Here is a 21,186-nt window from a genome sequence, read left to right on the forward strand (position 1 = left end):
ACAACATTTTTTCGTTTTCTTTATTTTTTGCTCAGTCAGCTCGTGCATCACTTGAGCTGCAGCAACCTAACAAAGTTATGACAATAAAAGACAATATTTTGCTTTAAATATTGCACTTAAAATTTAAGCGACGTGTATGTTTAGTCATAATCCATCGGTGTAAACATCAAAAGAGAATGTTATAAAGTACAATCGCCACTGTACTTTGTAATGTGAGATATTATGTAATAATTATGACACAACAAACACAAAGGTTTGGCAGAGGAAGATGGAGCAGTTGATAAGACAAAAAGCACAGCATTGATTGAAAAGACGTAGAAAATAATAAAAAAACATATCAAAAACAGCAATGTGGAATAATTAAATCACATGAAATTCATAAGAAGCAACATAAGGACTTTAGTGAATACCAAATACTCAACAATTCCCAATATTTACTCAGAATCATCCTTTCAGATAATAGCATGAGATAATATCCATAAGTAATACCTCATTAGAGACAAATAAAAAAATAAAGTTTGCTAAAGACATTTAGCCTAAAAAAAACTAGCACAAATCAATTAAAACATAGTTGAGCAGTAAGATCTCCAATGTCAGCAAAAAAACAATATAAACCACAAAGAGCAAATGTATGCAATGCAGCCCAAAAACAAAATAAGATTTTACACAACATAAAGACACACAATTTAAAATACTTGCATATCTAACTAACCCTGCATCAAACCAGTCTTGCCATGAAGGCTTTTTATAGACTCACAAAACTGGCTATTATCATGTCTTAAGGGAATGATTAACCGAGCTGTTCTGCGATAGCACTGTGGCCTGAAAGAGTTACTTACTCTGATTGGGTTTCATCCTGCTGCTTCAGGCTTTTCAGAACTAATGAAAGAGAAACCTGCATTTAGGCCCTTCGTCTCAATATATTTAACATGACTTACAGGCTACAGACCATTTGATCTGCTCTGCCAAGCTGCTAAATCTCCGGCTATTGCCAGTCTGTATTGAAAGAGTGTTAAGAATTAATTACATTCCAAATCTAAAGGTTGCATTTTAGTGCGATGAGGAAATTTTGGGAAGGAGAACTTTGGGGGAAATTTGAGATGTTGCAAATTACTAAAAGGACTGATAACCTCATACAGACATAAAACCACTCGCTTTATCAAACACGAAACAAACACTACCATCCTGCCTTTATATTTGCACCTCTATATGAGGTCTATGAACAATTTTGTGTACACACTGGTGAAATTAAAAACCCATAATTCAGGAGGTTTGGACCAATCGATGAAGAAAATCCATGAAAAAAGTAATTGAACGATAAATATTAAACCAAAATATTTGCAGGCAGCAATTACGGGGCGAAGCGCAGCAACTGCAGGCTCGTTAAACCAGCGCCACACTCTGAAGAACTCGATTTGGATTGGATGCGATTTGCCCTGCTGTCACGCTCACCGATTTAGAAAGGAGGAAATATGGCACACTAAAGGACTGAGTTCAGTTTTTCTCTCAGATTGCAGGTTAAAGCTCAGCGAATAAAAACAGAAGCACTGCGTGAACATAAACTGTTGTAATGAACTGAATTATGTAATTTTTTGGAATAATTTAACTCAAATATATGAAAAGTGGTCGTGAAATCACCTTGCAATGCAGTCTATATCTTTCATTCCATCACAGTCAAGGGTCAAAGGTCAACTGAAGCAGGGCATAACTGGACCATGCCAGCCTTTGGCCCTGTTTACACCTGGTGTTAAGATGCGTTTTGGTCGACTGGATCACAAATAGATTCCCATTTACACCTTGTGTTTTAATCTGTCTCTTTTGTCCACTTTCAACCACTTCTGTCCTGATTTCGTTGAGGGGAGGGTCTATGGGCGGGTAAATGTATGGGCTTTTTCAGATCTTTCGATCTAATGGACAAAATAAGCTCATGCAATTTACATATGAACGCTCCCAGAGATGATTGAAAAACATACGAGAGCATCAGCTTTCGTTTCTGCTCTGACAGCCGCGAGACCAGCCAAACGCGGTGAGTGTGTGTTAGAAATCAGGAATGGTGAGAGAACATTGAGCTTGGTACATTTTTCCTCGAGTCTTCAGCCGACAAAGTTTAAATCTTGTGTGGCTAGAGCTCTTCCCATAATGTTTACGCATTAGGTCAGTAGGCAGTCTTTTGTGGCTGTTCGAACACATAAGAGTTTCCACTACGAAAGCAATCCGGTCGAATGCGTTTTCAACTACCTCTGGAAGTGGTCGAAAGTGGACAAGCTCAAGACGTTTTAGGCCCCCTTTACACCAGTATTTAGTGTCGTCCACTTGTGATCCGATTGACCAAAATGCATCCTAATACCAGGTGTAAACAGCGCCTTTAACCTGGAACAGGAATAAGAGAAGGATGTAGGTATACTAGGACATGACTTACAGGGGTGACCACAGGATCTGTGGCAAACTTGGGCTTCGGAGTTAAAACGGAGATAACACACATAGGCTAAAGCAGGAAATAAAGTCCTCCAGTAGGAGCTGACGCAGGAACTGACAGTTGCACTCCTGGGCTTGACCTAAGGAATGTGCTTGAGAAACTGGATAGAGTTAAGGTGTCACCACCAATGTAGTGTCATGGATTGACTGGAGATGCAATCTAGAAAGCAAAAGAATGGCGGGTGCGCATTGGCAGTGTATTTCTTTTATTTTCTCGCATGTCAGCAGACCGTGCAGTGTCACACTTCACTTTGGCCCAAAAAATGGGATGTAGAAAAAAGTCACTTTATCTACATCCTTTACAACTTGTTCACTGATGGTATTTTAGGGTGAAAGTGTAGGGCGGGAGCAGGGGCGTGTTAGTACTGCTCGATGGTCTTTCTCTAGCACAAAAGTAGTAATGGAGTGAATCCAGAGCCAAACACTCCTTCTCAACTGTATCGCGCCTCTTGGGAAAACAGTTTCTGGCTCAGGAATACCAGCAGTCTGCAATCTCCTATTTTCTTTAGTAGCACAGCCCCAGTCCAAAACGAACAGTTTCTGGGCTGAGCAGCACAGAGTCTCCAGACACCACGTCAATTAGGCCCTCGAAAGCTCACTCACACTGCTTACAAGTCAATGTAAAAGCCTGCCATCATTTTTGGAGACTAACACAATGAGACTACACCACTCCCTAATGGATGATCAATGACACATGGAGCACATAATATCCAGTTATTCTTTAAGCACATTTATCAGACGTTCAAGGATACGATAGCTCTTTTGGAGGCCTGAGGATAACATCATGTAGCACCAGGTTAGTAAATCCTATGTCCAGCAACTGCTTTACCTGGTTGCTCTAGATGGGAAACATCCACCATTTCATCTGTTGGTTCATCAGCACAAACAAAGAGTTGTGTACTTACTGGCTCAGCTCTGCGGTGGACTTCCTTCAGCAAGTTAATATGGAAGTTTTGCTTTTTTTTACCTGGCTCCAGCCTTCATAGGTGAAGCTGCTTGTCTTTCACAATACCTTGTAAGGTCTATGCCACCTAACTAGCAACTTGCTTCCATTGGTGGGCAGCAAGAGTAGCACTTTTTGGCCTGGCATAAAGGATCCCTTCCCTGGCGCTCTTATCATACCAGGTTTACTGAGACTAATGGGCCTTTTTTATGTTCCCCTGGCCAGTGAAGTCATTTCTTCCAGGTGGTCTCTCATTTGGATTACATATTGGATTACATATACCATTCTTGGGCTCCTCCCACAGTCCTTTTAGCAGATCTAGAGGTCCTCTCACCTGTCGACCATAAAACAAATCAAATGGGGAGAAACCTATGGAGGTCTTGGAGGTGCACAACCACTAGGTAAGGCAGGGCTGGGCAACTCTGGCCCTTAACATCCACTGTCCTGCAGAGTTTAGCTCCAACCTTGATCAAACCTGTAGTTTTCTAGTAATCCTGAAGACCTTGATTAGCTTGTTCAGGTGTGTTTGATTAGGGTTGGAGCAAAAATCTGCAGGAAAGTAGATCTCTGCCCACCCCTGAGGTAAGGTGCCTGTCTGGCCCTGATTTGGAAATTTGTGCAGCATGATATTCAGGGTTTGGTTGAAACATTAAACGAAACCATCAGTTAAAGTCTGCCCTCCATGCACACAGCATACTAATGTGTTCATCTTCAAGAATAAGTCCATTGTGTACTAGTGTCTGGGTGTCTTGGAGGACTGACCATTCAATAGTAGTGCATTTCTGCAATGGGATGAAGTGTATGGTGGATATGGGCAGGGAACACAAGAGAAGGCGGGATACTTGACTTTCCTAGAAGGACAGATGGGTTTAGTCAGGGCCATCCTTAGGGCGGTGCAACTGGTGCGACGGCACCGGACCCTGAGGCGAACAGACTCACCCCTGGACTCAATAGGCCAGACTTAATCCAGACGTCTAAAACTGCACTGGGCATCCCAGCAAGCTGATAGGTAGGTCTCTGCAAGCCTATTGGTTGGACTGTGCACTTCTCCTTGCTTGACCCATTTGTAGAAGAGATCTTTCAGTCAGACATAATGAGCATGGCAGTATTTCTGAGGAGCGGAGCCTTTGGCGGTACATTTCTGCAATAATCAGAACCCACTGTAATTTTCTCTCTGTGAATGTATGAATGATCTGGGTCAGCTCTGGGGAGAACGCCAGTATGTCATCGGAGGCCAAGGCACAGTTTGTTCATCACATAGGACTAATGCAATTGGCTTTGTAAATTGGCGGCCAGAGAAAGGGACCAATGCGGCTGGGTTTGAAATTTAACCCATTAATATTCATTTAAATGGAAGGACATAATGTAGGAGTTGCTCTGACCTTGTTTGATTGCTCTGGTTAATCCCAAACACCACATCATTTGACTTCTGCAGAAGGGAAGAAATATTATTCTTGCAATGCCAGACTAGACTTCCCAAAGAATGTTTTCCGCTGCAGAACATGTTAACTCCCTAGCTTCAATTTACCACAACATCCAGGGTTTGTGAAGTGTTGGCGTGGGTGTAAAGGAGGTAATCACACTGACAGGGATTTTCCACGACAATGTGACCAGACATCCTTCATATTCAGTTAAAGCAGGTGATTTCTGGTGACACGAGAGACAGTGACTGTTGGTAATGCGACAAAGCTCATCTTAGTTTAACTGACCAGCAAAGTGATCAATGGGAACACTAAACGAATCAAGAAGTTAGTAATACCATAATACCATAAATAATACCATAACTGCAAAACTCCTTTTGACTGAAGCTTCACATGCTATAATCATACTCGAAGAGATCAAATGCCTGTTTATGTAATATTTTATTTATTTGATTAATGTTTGCCGTTTAACGTGTTTTTTCACTTCCTAAAGTAGCTATGCTAATGTGTTTTCCCCCGTCCTTTGGCTAGTTTTGCAGTTTATGATCACACTATCTGTGTGGCACAAAGGGAGAGATCGTCCTCGATGGGCGTGACGTGTGACACCTACATGTAGGACGCTCTTGTGCTGCCATTTCTGTCTGGCTGCCTGTTTTTCATCATCAGGAACATACATGTCTCAGTGATTAAGACACGCAGGTGTAAGTGTGGAAACAAGTATGAACACTGTGACACTGACGTGTGGAAAGGATCTGTCCTCTCATGAAAATATTGATACCAAATATTCAAACTAGTAATTTTATTATTTATTGTGAAAATGAATGCACAAAATAAACTTTAAAGTGATGAAAAAATGAATGCAATCGGTCATGAAACAGGCGAGGCTGAATGAGCATTTGATATCACTGATGTAAAACCTTTGTTGTAATGCTTCCTGATGCACAAAGTTTGAATTTTTAACAAGTGTGACATTTGACTGGATGGAGACGAACATCAAGGAATAAAGACTTGAATTTCTGTGTGTTCCTCAAAGCAGTTACATGGATTCTGAAGATCTGGATTACAGTTCACAAATAAAATACCTTTATGATTATTTTGTGGTGTGTTTTATGGTCACTTTTTGAGCCAAAGCACAATTATAAAATTCCTCATGTATCACACAGCAAACAAAATAAATGTTGAATAATGGTTAACTGAAATTTTATTCATTTTATGATTTTAAAGTGTAGTCTTGTTTAAATGATGTAAACTTTGAAATTATAAGTCAGAAGGAACAGAATGAAATGTTATAATTACAAATTAATTGAGTTCTAAACTGTGTTAAATTGCACTAAATTATCAATTCTATTATTCAATCATTAACTTAATTATCAATTATTCTCAGTACATTTGCTAAAATGTCTAATGCGAATTAACCTTGACATCTTTAAAAAAATTAAATTTGAAACAAACTCTTCAAAAAACTCTGTTTGCATCACTGAATCATTATTTTCCTGTTTATCCCTGTAATGCTGCTTTGAAACAATCTGTATAAAAATAAAGGTGACTTGACTTATGCACATATTTTTATATGTAAAAATGCACCTAAACAGAGGATTTAAACATTGAATCAGACATTAAATGAATATGAAATTGATCTACACTCTTTTTAATATGCTTTTACCAGAACCATGATTTTAAATGCACAACTGTATGAATTAACAAGCTCACTTATTTCCCTTTTTTGGGAATACAATACAAAACATTTGGAATATATTGAAAATAAATGTCGCTTCCACAAGGAAGATCTGCTACAGGGACAGAGCAACCTTATCAATGAACTTGGCCAGTCGAATATCCTTCTTTGACAGTCCTCCACAGTCATGTGTGGATAAAGTGATCTGGACCTGAAAGATAGTAAGAAACTCTATCATTCGATAACTATTATCCAAGAAACAGCGTTTTTAATAACTTATAAACCTGTAAAGACAGACTTACTGTGAGCTAAAAGGATGTTAATCGATAGTATTTGCTTCTGTTAAAGCCGTCAGCCTGCAGCTTATTTTTTAAAATAATCGAGTTTAATAGCAGAATTCATTGTGAAAAACTACATTACCCATGATGCTGTACAGAAAATTCCACCAATCAGAGTCAAAACAAGCCAAAAGAGCTCCTTAGCTCCGCCCCCACACATGAAGCACTGTGAATGACTTAATAAAGTCAATCCCGCTACAGTCTCAATATATATTATATATATATACACAGTCAAACCAAAAATTATTCAGACACTAGATATCATTTTTGATATATTTTTACTAGTAGGTTCAGGACACTATAGTTCATTTCTGTAAGTGAGGATAGCAAAATAAAGTAAACTGTGACATATTATACCCAAAAATTCTTCATACAGTGGACTACCAGTAAAAATTGATAAAAATTTGGAACCAAAAATTATTCAGACACTTTGACCTGACCAAGTTTTGCTTAATTAAAATTATGTTTTTCTGACAGTTTTCTGACTTGTCATATTTTATTACCATTTTTTTTAAAACTATAGTGAATAAACTGAATTAATGAATGAAATGTTCAAGGTGTCTGAATACATTTTGGTTTGACCATATAATATATATATATATATATATATATATATATATATATAAAATCAACATTTGTAAACGAGCAGTTTTATATTTCTCCATCATTTTTAATTCAATTATGCTGTTTGCAGTGCTTCATGGGATTGTAGTTCTTTTCGCTCATGAATGCTGGTAAATACCTTTGTACTTCTGTCAGATTTTTAAATACTTTTTTGCTTCAAAATCAGTTTGTAGTGTTGTGATGCACCTCGCAGCTGGTTGGCTTTATTCACTTTAACCAAGACTATTTAAATATCCCTATGGGAGAAATGAATGGAAAAATACTCTGCTGAAAAAGTGGGTGGCACTAACGCTGTCTATATTCCTCACAGTGCCGTCAGCCGATTCACAAAACCCCGTGTCATAACCACTACTGCTCATTTCACAAAGAGAGTTTCCACTACAGATCGTCAGGATTACTCTGTCCACTTCAACATGACATGAAATGTGAGCTAGTGCACTACACAGTGCGAGTGTGTGCCGAGCAAATGCAACACTTTCAAAGGCCTGATGTGTGTGGCCTCTCATCTACTTTAAACACTGTGTATTCATGTTAAACATTTGGGGAAACATTATAAACTGCTGCTCCAGGGTGAGAAATACGTGGCTTATTACCTTGTTATAAACATTGAACCACTCCGGATGATGGTCCATCTTCTCTGCCTGCAGAGCCACGCGACACATGAAGCCGAACGCCTGAGGAACAGAAAACACACGCTGGAAGATCAGCGAGCAAAATTAAGTACAGTTTACACCAGAGAGGTTCTTCTTAATGATTAGCAGATCAACAGGAAATAATGCCTGAGTTGCTGAGAAGCCTGTATTTTGAGAGGAATATATATTTTTAATAACTTGTTTACACATGGTTCAATGACATATTGTAATTCTGTACATATTTAACAGAGGAATGGACTACGGGTTTGGCAAAGTGATAAGAAGAGAAACTGTTTCAGTCTGTAAAACTACACATCGGAAGTCTCCAAAGATGCTATGAGACCTCAGATCTCTGGAGCACGTTTAGCTGACCTGTGATTGGAGGATGACAAAGTTACAGAGTCATCCAATCAGAAGCGAGCACAAGCTAAACCCCCTGTGAAAAAAACGCACTGGCTATTTCAGAGCAATTTCCCAATGCAATCTCAATTAAGCCTTTAAATACTTCCTTAGCTAATTAAGTCAACTGAACCGCCATTGTACACAAGTCATCTGAGGGCTTGGCCAAAATCTCTCATAATGAAACAGGAGTAGTTTAAAAAGAGAGAGGAGGAGGAAATTACGAGTGTCGTATATTGTACGTAATTTGGGGAGCTCGTTCTCCAACACATGATGTAACACAATTGGCTATTTTATCAAAGCAGCTATCAAGGAAAGCGTCCTGTTATCCATTTAAAGTGATTGACAAAATCCTGCAACATGACTCCGTCAGCAATTTAAGCACACAGTCTGCTTTTGCTCAACTTTCATTTGGAATATTGGCAATTATTCAATAGCAGGGCATGATAATGATGGCCGCAACATTTCCTTTCTGACGTTTGGCTGATCTGTCACAGAATAAAGCCTTCGAATCTGATTTGAGCTCACTCCCCAAAACTAGACCGGACGTTTGCTGAATCTCAAACATAGAGAGCTCTACTACACCTAACCCAAACCAAACAAACTGAGTGCGTTTTACAATCCAGTGTTGTTCATCATTAAACACGCAGACGGCCGGAGCGCTGCCTCTGATAGCCGGTGGAAGAGGTCAAGGCCCGTCGTTCTGGGCTCTTTTGTTAGCGGTGTATTGTGTGGAGCGACGCCTTCAGTCTGTCAGGAGCAGGTAATTAGACTTGACATGTTACAGGCCTCATCTCAAATAATCAGAACCACCGCTGCGGGACCGCCGCACGCTTCCACACACGCCACTTTAGAGGCATTTTGTGTTATTACGGCATGATTGTCATAAAACACTGGATGAGACCGGTTCGACGTCGGGGTGGCATTGCCGTAGTTTCAAACACATGTGCCTGCGATTTACAGATCGGTTTTCTGCAGAGCAATATTGGGCTTACGCTCTCGCAGGCAGGCCTAAACGCAGACAGATTGAGCTTTACTCTCTCGAAGATCATCACGCACCATCACCATCGGACACTTCATTCCTTCAGAGTAAATGAGCGTGATTACGGCCCGACCCTCCTGATGGAAACCAATCGGCTCGAAATACCGACAGCCTTCTCCCAGAATGCCTTTATCCCGCGGAAAACTGACATGCATCCTGTTTCAATGCAAATAATTTTAACAATTTATTCCACATCAGTTGGTTTTGTTTGAGGACCTGGATTTTACTGTGGCGTAAGAAAGTCAAAAGGTTTACTCCCCTCCTATTCATGTTGTGTCCAGTTTTTGTGTCGGCATCGAATTAATGACGGGTTCGGCTTTAGTTGTGCTCTGACAGATTTCACAAAGAGATTAAATAAAATAAAGAAAGGCCTGGTTTCACAGACAGGGCTTAGATTAAGCCAGGATTAGGCCTTAGTTCAATTAGGGCATTTAAGTAGCTTTTATAAACGTGCCTTAGTAAACAACATTACTGATCTGAATCTTGAGACAAAACAATGACACTGACGGATTTTAAGATATGCTGCTTTCAGTTAAAACAGCTCAAACATGCACTTTAGTCTAGGACTAGCTTAAGCCTTATCTGTGAAACCAAAGAGTTCTAGTCTAAAGACCTTCTTCCACTGGACCTTTCTTCTTGATCGAGATATCTCTAAAGATGTCGCTTTACACATTTACACACAAATCAATTCTCAATCAGTGTCCATCATCTGCGCTACCCAAAGTCCAGGGAAACGGATGCAGGGTCAGGAGAGGATCAGCGACGTGCAGAAGAGAGAATGAGTGAGATGTGCAAATGGAAAAATGTGAGGTCACTATTACAAGGAGAGGCAAACAAAGTTAACAAAAGAGAAACAGAGAGACTGATGGGATAGTTAGTGGTTTTCTGAGGCACATGAAACATTTTAACCAATCTGATTGTTTGTGAAAGAAATCATTTTGATCAGAACTTCAACTGCTGCCAAGAACAGCTCTGCTCTCTCTCACGGTAATGCAGACTGACATGAAGGGAGTGAAAACCAGCGTTCAGAGGGGGAAGGGAGAGAAAAACCTGCTTACAGAGAGAAGAGGGGGAGCGAGGCCTTCAACACACACATGCCTGTTTCATGAGTACTCATGCCACCCTTCAAAAGTATGACTATTTTAAAGAAATTAATCCTTTTATTCATCAAGGATGCATTCAACTGATCAAAAGTGACAGTAAATACATTTTTAATGTTACAAAAGATTGTTTTTCAAATAAATGCTGTTCTTTTAGAACTTTCTATTCATCAGAGAATCCTGAAAAATAAAATGTATCAGTTTCCACACAAATATGACTGTTTTCCACACTGATAATAATCATAAATGTTTCTTGATCATCAAATCATCATATTAGGATGATTTCTGAAGGATCATGTGACACTGAAGACTGGAGTAATGATGCTGAAAATTCAGCTTTGATCACAGGAATAAATTACACTTTACTATATATTCACATAGAAAACAGCTGTTTTACATTGGAATAATATTTCACTGTTTTTACTGTATTTTTGATCAAATAAATGCAGCCTTGGTGAGCAGAAGAGACTCTTTCAGAAACAGTTTTTAGTAGCTGTCAAAAGAAATTCGTCTTCTACTTGGCCATCAAAATACAGGCTTCTCAGCGAGGGTTTGAGAAGAAGGGCTCCAAGAAAGTGGTTAGGTTTACACCTGCAACTAATAAAGCGACAATGGGAATTTAGAAGGGCAACAGATCCAGCTGTGTTTCTCTGTAAAAGCCGTTTGGACCACAGTGGCCCTGAACAGCAACACAAACTCTAGGCCTGTTAGAGAAAGTGATCTGGACTCAAGAGACTCAGTGATTCTGCTGTGTTTCTGCAGCGACATCTAGAGCTCATGGAGGAACTGAGGCACGTCACAGATCGCAGCAGTACAGTGAAGATGAGTTTTGTATGGTGGCACACCTGGTTGAAGGTTTTGAAGTGCAGCTCCTTGTAAAGAGCGTCACGCTCATCCACCTCCACCCAGCCAGTGGCCTTCAGCTCCAGGAGGAACTGCTCCCGCTCCGACGGGGACAGCCAGTCTGCGGCCTGCAGAAACAAGCCATATTCACTTCAGCTCACTTCAGCTCACATCACCTCACTTCAGCTCACATCACCTCACATCAGCTCACATCATCTCACTTCAGCTCACATCATCTCACTTAATCTCGCTTGAGCTCACATCATCTCACTTCAGTTCACATCACCTCGCTTCAGCTCACATCACCTCAATTCAGCTCACATCATCTCACTTCAGCTCACATCATTTCACTTCATCTCACTTCATCTCACATCATCTCACTTCAGCTCACTTCATCTCACATCATCTCACTTCAGCTCACTTCAGCTCACTTCATCTCACATCATCTCACATCATCTCACTTCAGCTCACATCACCTCACATCACCTCACTTCAGCTCACATCATCTCACTTCAGCTCACATCATCTCACATCATTTCACTTCATCTCACTTCAGCTCACATCAGCTCACTTCATCTCACATCACCTCACTTCAGCTCACATCATCTCACTTCATCTCACTTTAACTCACATCATCTCACATCATCTCACTTCAGCTCACTTCATCTCACTTCAGCTCACATCACCTCACTTCAGCTCACATCATCTCACTTCATCTTGCTTCAGCTCACATCATCTCGCTTCAGCTCACATCATCTCACTTCAGCTCACATCAGCTCACTTCATCTCACTTCAGCTCACATCACCTCACTTCAGCTCACATCATCTCACTTCATCTTGCTTCAGCTCACATCATCTCACTTCAGTTCACATCACCTCACTTCAGCTCACATCATCTCACTTCAGCTCACATCATCTCACATCATTTCACTTCATCTCACTTCAGCTCACATCAGCTCACTTCATCTCACATCACCTCACTTCAGCTCACATCATCTCACTTCATCTCACTTTAACTCACATCATCTCACTTCAGCTCACTTCATCTCACTTCAGCTCACATCACCTCACTTCAGCTCACATCATCTCACTTCATCTTGCTTCAGCTCACATCATCTCACTTCAGCTCACATCATCTCACTTCAGCTCACATCACCTCACTTCAGCTCACATCATCTCACTTCATCTTGCTTCAGCTCACATCATCTCACTTCAGTTCACATCACCTCGCTTCAGCTCACATCATCTCACTTCAGCTCACATCAGCTCACTTCATCTCACTTCAGCTCACATCATCTCACTTCAGCTCACATCATCTCACTTCAGCTCACATCACCTCACTTCAGCTCACATCATCTCACTTCATCTTGCTTCAGCTCACATCATCTCACTTCAGTTCACATCACCTCGCTTCAGCTCACATCATCTCACTTCAGCTCACATCAGCTCACTTCATCTCACTTCAGCTCACATCACCTCACTTCAGCTCACATCATCTCACTTCATCTCACATCACCTCACTTCAGCTCACATCATCTCACTTCATCTCACTTCAGCTCACATCAGCTCACTTCATCTCACATCACCTCACTTCAGCTCACATCATCTCACTTCATCTCACTTTAACTCACATCATCTCACTTCAGCTCACTTCATCTCACTTCAGCTCACATCACCTCACTTCAGCTCACATCATCTCACTTCATCTTGCTTCAGCTCACATCACCTCGCTTCAGCTCACATCATCTCACTTCAGCTCACATCACCTCACTTCAGCTCACATCATCTCACTTCATCTTGCTTCAGCTCACATCATCTCACTTCAGCTCACTTCAGCTCACATCACCTCACTTCACCTCAATTCAGCTCACATCATCTCAGTTCAGTTCACATCATTTCACTTCAGCTCACATCATCTCACTTCAGCTCACTTCATCTCACATCATCTCACTTCAGCTCACATCACCTCACATCATCTCACTTCAGCTCACATCATCTCATCATTTCACTTCATCTCACATCAGCTCACTTCATCTCACATCACCTCACTTCAGCTCACATCATCTCACTTTAGCTCACATCATCTCACATCATCTTACTTCAGCTCACATCATCTCACTTCAGCTCACATCATCTCACATCATTTCACTTCAGCTCACATCACCTCACTTCACTTCATCTCAGTTCAGCTCACTTCATCTCACATCACCTCACTTCAGCTCACATCATCTCACATCATTTCACTTCAGTTCACTTCAGCTCACATCATCTCACATCTCACTTCAGCTCACATCATCTTACTTCAGCTCACTTCAGCTCACATAACCTCACTTCATCTCACATCACCTCACTTCATCTTACATCACCTCACTTCAGCACACATCAGCTCACATCACCTCACTTCATCTCAATTCATCTCACATCACCTCACTTCATCTCAATTCATCTCACATCACCTCACTTCAGCTCACATAACCTCACATCACCTCACTTCAGCACACATCAGCTCACATCACCTCACTTCAGCTCACTTCAGATCACATCATTTCACTTCATCTCACATCATCTCACTTCATCTTACATCATCTTACGTCAGCTCACTTCATCTCAGTTCAGCTCACTTCATCTCACTTCAGCTCACATCATCTCACTTCAGATCACATCATTTCACTTCATCTCACTTCAGCTCACATCATCTTGCTTCAGCTCACATCATCTCACATTATCTCACTTCAGCTCACATCATCTCACATCATTTCACTTCAGCTCACTTTAGCTCACATCATCTCACATCATTTCACTTCATCTCACATCACCTCACATCATCTCACTTCATCTTACATCATCTTACTTCAGCTCACTTCATCTCAGTTCAGCTCACTTCAGCTCACATCATCTCACTTCAGCTCACATCATCTCACTTCATCTTACATCATCTTACTTCAGCTCACTTCATCTCAGTTCAGCTCACTTCAGCTCACATCATCTCACTTCAGCTCACATCATCTCACTTCATCTTACATCATCTTACTTCAGCTCACTTCAGCTCACTTCAGCTCACATTATCTCACTTCAGCTCACATCATTTCACTTCATCTCACATCACTTCACTTCATCTCACATCACCTCACTTCATCTCACTTCATCTCACATCACCTCACTTCATCTCACTTCAGCTCACATCACCTCACTTCATCTCACATCATCTCACTTCATCTCACTTCAGCTCACATCATCTCACTTCATCTCAGTTCAGCTCACTTCATCTCACTTCAGCTCACATCATCTCACTTCAGCTCACATCATCTCACTTCAGATCACATCATTTCACATTATCTCACTTCAGCTCACATCATCTCACATCATTTCACTTCATCTCACATCACCTCACTTCATCTCACTTCAGATCACATCATTTCACATCATTTCACTTCATCTCACATCACCTCACTTCATCTCACTTCATCTCACATCACCTCACTTCATCTCACTTCATCTCACATCACCTCACTTCACCTCACTTCATCTCACTTCAGCTCACATCACCTCACTTCAGCTCACATCACCTCACTTCAGCTCACTTCATCTCACTTCAGCTCACATCATCTCACATCATTTCACTTCATCTCACATCACCTCACTTCATCTCACTTCATCTCACATCACCTCACTTCAGCTCACTTCAGCTCACATCACCTCACTTCAGCTCACATCATCTCACATCATTTCACTTCATCTCACATCACCTCACTTCATCTCACTTCATCTCACATCACCTCACTTCATCTCACTTCATCTCACATCACCTCACTTCATCTCACTTCATCTCACATCACCTCACTTCACCTCACTTCATCTCACTTCAGCTCACATCACCTCACTTCAGCTCACATCACCTCACTTCAGCTCACTTCATCTCACTTCCTCTCACATCATCTCACATCATCTCACTTCAGCTCACTTCAGCTCACATCATCTCACATCATTTCACTTCAGCTCACATCACCTCACTTCATCTCACATCACCTCACTTCATCTCACATCCCCTCACTTCATCTCACTTCATCTCACATCACCTCACTTCACCTCACTTCAGCTCACATCACCTCACTTCAGCTCACATCACCTCACTTCAGCTCACTTCATCTCACTTCAGCTCACATCATCTCACATCACCTCACTTCAGCTCACATCACCTCACTTCAGCTCACATCACCTCACTTCAGCTCACTTCATCTCACTTCAGCTCACTTCAGCTCACTTCATCTCACTTCACCTCACTTCACCTCACTTCAGCTCACATCACCTCACTTCAGCTCACATCACCTCACTTCAGCTCACTTCATCTCACTTCAGCTCACATCATCTCACATCACCTCACTTCAGCTCACTTCATCTCACTTCAGCTCACATCATCTCACATCATCTCACTTCACCTCACTTCAGCTCACATCACCTCACTTCAGCTCACTTCATCTCACTTCAGCTCACATCATCTCACATCATTTCACTTCAGCTCACTTCATCTCACTTCAGCTCACATCACCTCACTTCAGCTCACATCACCTCACTTCAGCTTACTTACTTCAGCTCACATCACCTCACTTCACTTCATCTCACATCATCTCACTTCAGTTCACTTCAGCTCACATCATCTTACTTCAGCTCACTTCAGCTTACATCACCTCACTTCATCTCAATTCATCTCACATCACCTCACTTCAGCTCACATCACCTCATTTCAGCTCACATAACCTCACTTCATCTCACATCACCTCACTTCAGCACACATCATCTCACTTCAGCAAACATCATCTCACTTCATCTCACTTCAGCTCACTTCAGCTCACATCATCTCACTTCAGCTCACATCATCTCACTTCAGCTCACATCATCTCACATCATCTCACTTCATCTCAGTTCAGCTCACTTCATCTCACTTCATCTCAGTTCAGCTCACTTCATCTCACTTCAGCTCACATCACCTCACTCCAGCTCACATCATCTCACTTCAGCTCACTTCATCTCACATCATTTCACTTAATCTCACTTCAGCTCACATCACCTCACATCATCTCACTTCAGCTCACTTCAGCTCACATCATCTCACATCATCTAACTTCAGATCACTTCAGCTCACTTCAGCTCACATCATCTCAATTCAGCTCACTTCATCTCACATCATCTCACTTCAGCTCACATCATCTCACATCATTTCACTTCATCTCACTTCAGCTCACATCACCTCACTTCAGCTCAATTCATCTCACATCACCTCAATTCAGCTCACATAACCTCACTTCATCTCACATCACCTCACTTCAGCACACATCAGCTCACATCACCTCACTTCAGCTCACATCATCTCACTTCAGATCACATCATTTCACTTCATCTCAGTTCATCTCAGTTCATCTCACATCACCTCACTTCAGCACACATCAGCTCACATCACCTCACATCACCTCACTTCAGCTCACATCATCTCACTTCAGCTCACATCATCTCACTTCATCTTACATCATCTCACTTCAGCTCACTTCATCTCAGTTCAGCTCACTTCAGCTCACTTCATCTCAGTTCAGCTCACTTCAGCTCACATCATCTCACTTCAGCTCACATCATCTCACTTCAGCTCACATCATCTCACTTCATCTCAGTTCAGCTCACTTCAGCTCACATCATCTCACTTCAGCTCACATCATCTCACATCATTTCACTTCAGCTCACTTTAGCTCACATCATCTCACATCATTTCACTTCATCTCACATCACCTCACTTCATCTCACATCACCTCACTTCATCTCACATCACCTTACTTCAGCACACATCAGCTCACATCACCTCACTTCAGCTCACATCATCTCACTTCAGATCACATCATTTCACTTCATCTCAGTTCATCTCAGTTCATCTCACATCACCTCACTTCAGCACACATCAGCTCACATCACCTCACATCACCTCACTTCAGCTCAAATCATCTCACTTCATCTTACATCATCTCACTTCAGCTCACTTCATCTCAGTTCAGCTCACTTCATCTCAGTTCAGCTCACTTCAGCTCACTTCATCTCAGTTCAGCTCACATCATCTCACTTCAGCTCACATCATCTCACTTCATCTTACATCATCTCACTTCAGCTCACTTCATCTCAGTTCAGCTCACTTCAGCTCACATCATCTCACTTCAGCTCACATCATCTCACATCATTTCACTTCAGCTCACTTTAGCTCACATCATCTCACATCATTTCACTTCATCTCACATCACCTCACTTCATCTCACTTCATCTCACATCAACTCACTTCAGCTCACTTCATCTCACATCATCTTACATCATCTCAGTTCAGCTCACTTCAGCTCACTTCATCTCAGTTCAGCTCACATCATCTCACTTCAGCTCACATCATCTCACATCATTTCACTTCAGCTCACTTTAGCTCACATCATCTCACATCATTTCACTTCATCTCACATCACCTCACTTCAGCTCACTTCATCTCACATCATCTCTTCAGTGGGATATTACATGAAAAGATTAAACTTTCTCTCAGACTTTAAAGTTTACCATCAGAAATGTGCTGGTTTTGGACTCTTTTAGTGTGTGGTAATAGAGTAAAACACATATTTTTCACACAGATCGATTACTTCCTTCTTTCGTGGTCTAGAGGTTTATACGTTTATGAACTCATAAAAAATTGTTGGTATAAAAAATGAATCGCATTAAACTCTTCACTGTTCCATTCATTACAGTTATGAACCTCTTACTGCAACATGACCTCAACATTATATTTTCTGAGTTGATATTTTATTTAGTTATATTTTGTTTCATGTAAATTTAAAAGTAATTGATTTAGGCAGAACAAAGAAAGCCTACTATTTCTTAAAAGGCAAATCAATTAAAGTATAATTTTAAGTTAATAAAATCACCTGTAGTGTTTTAGTATTGTGTTCATTATGGCACTAAAGGAGTGAAAACGTCACTTCTAAAAAAATACTGTCAAATAATGCATAATGTCAAACACAATGATTCATATGTGCTGCAATTAAAAAAAAAAAAATGTTATCCGCGTTGCAAAAGGCTCTTGTTCATTCATTAATAACTGCTGACTTGCTCTAATATCTCACTGTTTAACGCATGTCATGATTCAATATTGTGGCTTTTGTTCGTCAGGTTTAAAGGGTCTCTGTGCGCCATCTGCCGGTGATACAAGTGTCACTGCAAATACTGCAAAATATTGTGACTTTACTTGTGTGTCCAACCAACACAAACTACATGTAAGGTGCGCGCGCGTGTGTTTGATCTAGTTGTGCTTGAGCTTGTACCAATTTTAAGGACAGATTTGTAAGCAGAAGTGAACTAAACCTGACAAAAAACTTCATTCTGATGATAGTTATAGATCCACCAGATGGCGCTCGAGTCCAGCGGCTGTTTCACTTGCTGCTTTCTTAGACTAGTCTTAGTCAAAGTTAATAGTCAGTAGTCATCTAATTTTTTCTTGGTCATAACTTTTTTTAAGTAAGTTACTTAAACGGGTACACTGATCTCATTAGAATCCCAAAAGACTGATTACCCCTTGGCTAATTGTTGTTGTATTTTGTCTCACACACATGCTGTGTACGACACGCCATGTCTGCCTTTCTAGGAAACCAAATGTAACAGATCAGATGCCAAATACTAGTACAAACGTGCTGGTATTCAAACAATAGCTGCTCTTCTGAAAGCTCGTGCAGGTCTCTAGTCTAAAGCCTTTGATTGGTCGACGAGCTGCCGACGTCAGCACTGCAGTGAAAGAGCGCTCGTGCTCCTGCGTTCCTACTTACAGGTCAAAATAAACACGTCTTACCATTTTACCTGTACGGCTGTCTGAAGACAGATAGCAGCGGGTTAGTTTAGTAAAAACACTCGGCCATTGGCGACTTGAGGTCAGAGTAAACATTAACCAGCTCATCGCCGCCCTGTGACAGCAGCAGCGCGCTGTAAATACTGAGAGCTGCCCGCGACACCGCCTGATCAGAATATTATACAGGTGCTGGTCATATCATTAGAATATCATCAAAAAGTTGATTTATTTCACTAATTCCATTCAAAAAGTTAAACTTGTATATTATATTCATTCATTACACACAGACTGATATATTTCAAATGTTTATTTCTTTTAATTTTGATGATTATAACTGACAACTAAGGAAAATCCCAAATTCAGTATCTCAGAAAATTAGAATATTACTAATGACCAATACAAAGAAAGTATTTTTAGAAATCTTGGCCAACTGAAAAGTATGGACATGAAAAGTATGAGCATGTACAGCACTCAATACTTAGTTGGGGCTCCTTTTGCCTGAATTACTGCAGCAATGCGGCGTGGCATGGAGTCGATCAGTCTGTGGCACTGCTCAGGTGTTATAAGAGCCCAGGTTGCTCTGATAGTGGCCTTCAGCTCTTCTGCATTGTTGGGTCTGGCATAATCGCATCTTCCTCTTCACAATACCCCATAGATTTTCTATGGGGTTAAGGTCAGGCGAGTTTGCTGGCCAATTAAGAACAGGGATACCATGGTCCTTAAACCAGGTACTGGTAGCTTTGGCACTGTGTGCAGGTGCCAAGTCCTGTTGGAAAATGAAATCTGCATCTCCATAAAGTTGGTCAGCAGCAGGAAGCATGAAGTGCTCTAAAACTTCCTGGTATACGGCTGCTTTGACCTTGGACCTCAGAAAACACAGTGGACCAACACCAGCAGATGACATGGCACCCCAAACCATCACTGACTGTGGAAACTTTACACTGGACCTCAAGCAACGTGGATTGTGTGCCTCTCCTCTCTTCCTCCAGACTCTGGGACCCTGATTTCCAAAGGAAATGCAAAATTTACTTTCATCAGAGAATATAACTTTGGACCACTCAACAGCAGTCCAGTCCTTTTTGTCTTTAGCCCAGGCGAGACGCTTCTGACGCCGTCTGTTGTTCAAGAGTGGCTTGACACAAGGAATGCGACAGCTGAAACCCATGTCTTGCATACGTCTGTGCGTAGTGGTTCTTGAAGCACTGACTCCAGCTGCAGTCCACTCTTTGTGAATCTCCCCCACATTTTTGAATGGGTTTTGTTTCACAATCCTCTCCAGGGTGCGGTTATCCCTATTGCTTGTACACTTTTTTCTACCACATCTTTTCCTTCCCTTCGCCTCTCTATTAATGTGCTTGGACACAGAGCTCTGTGAACAGCCAGCCTCTTTTGCAATGACCTTTTGTGTCTTGCCCTCCTTGTGCAAGGTGTCAATGGTCGTCTTTTGGACAACTGTTAAGTCAGCAGTCTTCCCCATGATTGTGTAGCCTACAGAACTAGACTGAGAGACCATTTAAAGGCCTTTGCAGGTGTTTTGAGTTAATTAGCTGATTAGAGTGTGGCACCAGGTGTCTTCAATATTGAACCTTTTCACAATATTCTAATTTTCTGAGATACTGAATTTGGGATTTTCCTTAGTTGTCAGTTATAATCATCAAAATTAAAATAAATAAACATTTGAAATATATCAGTCTGTGTGTAACGAATGAATATAATATACAAGTTTCACTTTTTGAATGGAATTAGTGAAATAAATAAACTTTTTGATGATATTCTAATTATATGACCAGCACCTGTAGTGGCGATGATGACGAGGTTAAGGTTACCCTAAATGTTTTTTATGGA

The 21,186-nt window shown here is 41.1% G+C and overlaps 1 protein-coding gene and 1 long non-coding RNA gene across 2 annotated transcripts; both read right to left on the minus strand.

Moving 5' to 3' along the window:
* Positions 1–5,623: 5,623 nt before the first annotated feature.
* LOC127503325 (pterin-4-alpha-carbinolamine dehydratase 2-like) lies at positions 5,624–19,496 on the minus strand. Its single transcript, XM_051876974.1, has 4 exons — positions 19,345–19,496; positions 11,495–11,620; positions 8,070–8,150; positions 5,624–6,725 (listed from the first exon to the last, which is right to left on the minus strand). The coding sequence occupies exons 1-4, from the start codon at positions 19,447–19,449 to the stop codon at positions 6,630–6,632; spliced, it is 408 nt and encodes a 135-aa protein (XP_051732934.1). The 5' UTR covers positions 19,450–19,496; the 3' UTR covers positions 5,624–6,629.
* LOC127503326 (uncharacterized) lies at positions 15,549–15,995 on the minus strand. Its single transcript, XR_007927071.1, has 3 exons — positions 15,869–15,995; positions 15,669–15,768; positions 15,549–15,578 (listed from the first exon to the last, which is right to left on the minus strand). It is a non-coding gene; the product is annotated as an uncharacterized LOC127503326 (long non-coding RNA).
* Positions 19,497–21,186: the final 1,690 nt, after the last annotated feature.

Source organism: Ctenopharyngodon idella, chromosome 21, assembly GCF_019924925.1.
Source record: "Ctenopharyngodon idella isolate HZGC_01 chromosome 21, HZGC01, whole genome shotgun sequence".
Classification (NCBI taxonomy): Eukaryota; Metazoa; Chordata; class Actinopteri; order Cypriniformes; family Xenocyprididae; genus Ctenopharyngodon; species Ctenopharyngodon idella.

Bases quoted from the DNA above. Each gene is read 5' to 3' on its own strand.
- LOC127503325 (XM_051876974.1), bottom strand. From the start codon at position 19,449: ATGAGCTGGTTAATGTTTACTCTGACCTCAAGTCGCCAATGGCCGAGT. The intron at 11,621-19,344 runs GTAAGACGTGTT...TTGTTTCTGCAG, and splicing joins ACAGCCGTACAGGTAAAATG to GCCGCAGACTGGCTGTCCCC. The intron at 8,151-11,494 runs GTGTGCCACCAT...TCTGTTCCTCAG, and splicing joins ACTTCAAAACCTTCAACCAG to GCGTTCGGCTTCATGTGTCG.